General features: G+C 58.8%; 2 protein-coding genes across 3 annotated transcripts in view; both read right to left on the minus strand.

Annotated features, from left to right (window-relative positions):
- Positions 1-1,310, minus strand: part of Fam89b (family with sequence similarity 89, member B) — a gene marked incomplete in the record, with an annotated part of 2,770 nt that extends 1,460 nt beyond the window's left edge. The window contains 1 exon segment of the mRNA XM_013513869.1: positions 1-1,310. Coding sequence (XP_013369323.1) covers positions 1-112 — 112 coding nt within the window.
- Positions 925-2,730, minus strand: Sssca1 (Sjogren syndrome/scleroderma autoantigen 1). 2 transcript variants are annotated; one of them, XM_005384487.2, is made up of 4 exons: positions 2,619-2,730; positions 2,374-2,525; positions 2,159-2,243; positions 925-1,310 (listed from the first exon to the last, which is right to left on the minus strand). In XM_005384487.2, the coding sequence occupies exons 1-4, from the start codon at positions 2,635-2,637 to the stop codon at positions 967-969; spliced, it is 600 nt and encodes a 199-aa protein (XP_005384544.1). In that variant the 5' UTR covers positions 2,638-2,730; the 3' UTR covers positions 925-966. The 2 variants fall into 2 exon arrangements, with proteins under 2 accessions (XP_005384544.1, XP_013369322.1); XM_013513868.1 differs by having other exon boundaries at positions 2,147-2,243.
- Positions 2,731-3,082: the final 352 nt, after the last annotated feature.

A 3,082-nucleotide genomic window follows, 5' to 3' on the forward strand; every position in this document is an offset into this window, starting at 1 on the left:
ACGAGCCCCCGCTCGCGTTGAGGAGGCCGCTGAGGCCGCGCGGCAGCGGTGGGAGCCCGGCCAGGGCGCAGCCCACGCCGCCTGGCGCCTCGGCCGAGGGCAGTCCGTTCATGGCCCGACCGGCGCGGAGGAAAACGCTACCTCCCTCTTTGCGGCACTCCGCCCAGGCCTCCGCCCGGGCCGCCGCAGGCAGGGCCCACAGGCCGAGTCAGCCACCTCCCGCAGGCCCCGCTTTGTTCTCGCCCCAGCTCCTGGACTCCGCCTCGGCCCCGCCTCCCCGCGTGGGCGGGGCCTCACTTAAAACGGCCCTGGCGGTCCGCGTAGCGCACAGCTGAATAGATACCAGGGCAACCCATAGAAGGGAAGCTGGAAGAAGGGCGAAAGAGGCCAGAAGGGGCAGACGTGCTTCCTTGGCGTTCTTTTTACTGTCCCATCCCATACACAATCTTCTGCACAATTACCCTCCCCTAAGGATCTAAAAGTGGGGGCAAAGAGACTTAGGCAAGTCCACGCTTGACTCTTAACGTGCAATGTTGGAGTCCCTACAACCCCATCAGCGTCTGAGCGCCTGGGGTGGGCATGAAGTGGGAAGGGTAATAGAATCAGAGCGCTCAGGGGTGAGGAGAAACGGTCGGGAATGAGTGGCTGCAGGGCGGTGCGAAACAAGGCTAGTTGCCAGCCCTCTTCCTTCTGCCTGAGGAGGCTATGGCCTCTTCCTCAGCAAAGGAGTATCACATAGTCCTCTAACTACCCTTCATTCTGATTGCAGAAACTGAGCAGAAATAAGCTCAACTCATCTTTCAGGGCACCAGGAAGAACAGACGTGGAAAGCGGAAAGGCCCAAAGTAGGAAGAAGGTAAGTGGAGCTAGGGCTGGCATGCACACTCTATCAAGAAAAGAACAAACCACACAGAGGGACAGCTGTTTTTCTACAGGATTTTTCGGGGGGCGGTGGGGGAAGGCGGGTTAGTGTTGCAGCTGCTTCAGGCTGTGCAGGGCCTCAGCACAGGCCCGGATAAGGCCACACAGCTGGATGCTAGTCTCCAGGGAGGCACTTGAACCCAGCTCAGCTGAGGCCCAGGTCAGCTTCTGCAGGAGGGCCGTCTGTGTGCAAGCCACTGCATCCGCATCTGGAGGCACAGCAGGAGGGGGTGGCCCCTGGGCTGCCTTTAACCCTGCTGCAGCTCCCTCACAGTGCTCCGGCCGGGGTACTGGGGGCTGGGCTGTGAGCCGAGAGCCTAAGGGCGGCTCTGCGGCAGAGGCGAGCTGGTGCTCCCGAGCTTGGGAGAGGGCGGCCTGGGCATTCAGTGCTAAAAGGAAAAAGTGGGTGCAAAGGTGAGGATGCCTGCCTGATCCGCCTTAGTCGTGAACCACCTCCTCTTTATCTCTTTGCTTTCCGTGCCCCTTAGTAAGGCAATCATCCAGCTCCCACCTATCCTTTGCGGAGCTGGGGATGGAACTCAGAGTCTAACTAATCCTAGGGAAGCGCTCCCAGTCCCGATGCACTTTCTTTTGTGTACCAAGCCTATTTGTGGGTTAGCTTTATCTGCCCATCAAGACTATCTAATGTGGGGCTGGGGATTTAGCTCAGCGGCACAGCGCCTGCCTGGCAAGCGTAACGTCGTGAGTTCGATTCCTGGTACCGGGAAAAAAGAAAAAAAAGACTATCTGATGAGCCGGGCATGGTGGCCCACGCCTATAATCTTTTTTTTTTTTTTTTTGGTTTTTCTCCGGTACCGGGAACCGAACTCACGACCTTGCGCATGCCAGGCAGGCGCTTTTGCCGCTGAGCTAAATCCCCAGCCCCCCCACGCCTATAATCTTAGCACGCGGGAGGCTGAGGTAGGAGGATCGTTGCGTGTTCGAGACCAGCCTACGCTACAAAGTGAGCTCAAAGCCAGCCTGAACTGCATAAGTGCATAGCGAAACACTGTCTCAAAAAGAAGCACACACACGCACACACACACACACAAACTATCTGATGGACCTCAGACTCTCCCACAGTATGACGAACAGCAGGTTTTTAGTGGTCTTAGGAAAGCGTCTTACTCCCGGCCCCACCTACACCCCCTCCCCCACTGTCACTTCCCAGGCCTACAGTTCCTGGCCATTCATTCGCACCACGCTGCTCCTGCAACAAGCATACCTAGCCCCTCACCCGGGTTATCTTTATCCACGTCTGAATCAAGCTCCTGACAAGCCACGCAGTAGATTTTCCGCTGTTTGTCTTGGAGGAGGATTGTCTGGGGACCAGAAAGACACAGGGCACGGATGAGACGCACGTTGACGGGGTCTAGGGGGCAGAACTCAGGAAAGTCCGTGCTGCCTGGCCCACAACCCCATCCCCAGCCACTCGCTTGAGTCTCTCCTCACCCCGCAGTCCGCGCACGTCTCGCCCAGCATGCGGTAACCGCGCAGCAGATAATCGCCCATGAGCCGGGAGATGCGATCCTGCCGTTCTCGTCGCGCCTGCAGCACCTTCGTCTCCGCCTCAGTCGGGGGCTCCCAGGAGAAATCGTCGACTTCTGGGGAAGAGAGACACAAAGGACCGGAGTCTTGCAGAAGCAAACTGCTTCCCGTGTTCCGCAGCCACACGCCCTGGCAGCCCAAGCCCTCACCAGCTCCGTTCAAGGCCATGTTGCCGTTGTCGCGGATGGGTTTACCGGAAGTGACGCACAGGCAGCGCGCCTTCGCTGAGGCTCCGCCCCTTTCATCTAAGCCGGTGATGAGGGCGGAAGTGACGTCTCTTGAGACCTCAGACCACTTTGCCCAGAGTGGGGTGTGTCAGCTGGAAGCTAGACCAAGCCCAGGAGGCGCGTCAGGCTGCTGCAATCCGGTGGAAAGCCCCTTTCCAGTGGAGGGCCGTTTCCGTTGTATCTCTTCTCTACTGCGCTCTCAAGGACTTGGAAGTCGCTTGGCAGGGTCGCCCTTCCTGGCCGTCGCGGATGGAGGGGACCACTTGGTTAGAGAAGTCCACGCTGGCCCCTACCAGCCCTGGGGTTTCCCTTTCCGCACAGCCCTTTCCGGGGGCCGGCGGGGTGGAGGCGTCATTACAACCATAGTAACAAATTTCTTACTTGCA

The sequence above is a fragment of the Chinchilla lanigera genome, unplaced genomic scaffold (genome assembly GCF_000276665.1).
Source record: "Chinchilla lanigera isolate Chin_1 unplaced genomic scaffold, ChiLan1.0 scaffold00021, whole genome shotgun sequence".
Taxonomy (NCBI): domain Eukaryota; kingdom Metazoa; phylum Chordata; class Mammalia; order Rodentia; family Chinchillidae; genus Chinchilla; species Chinchilla lanigera.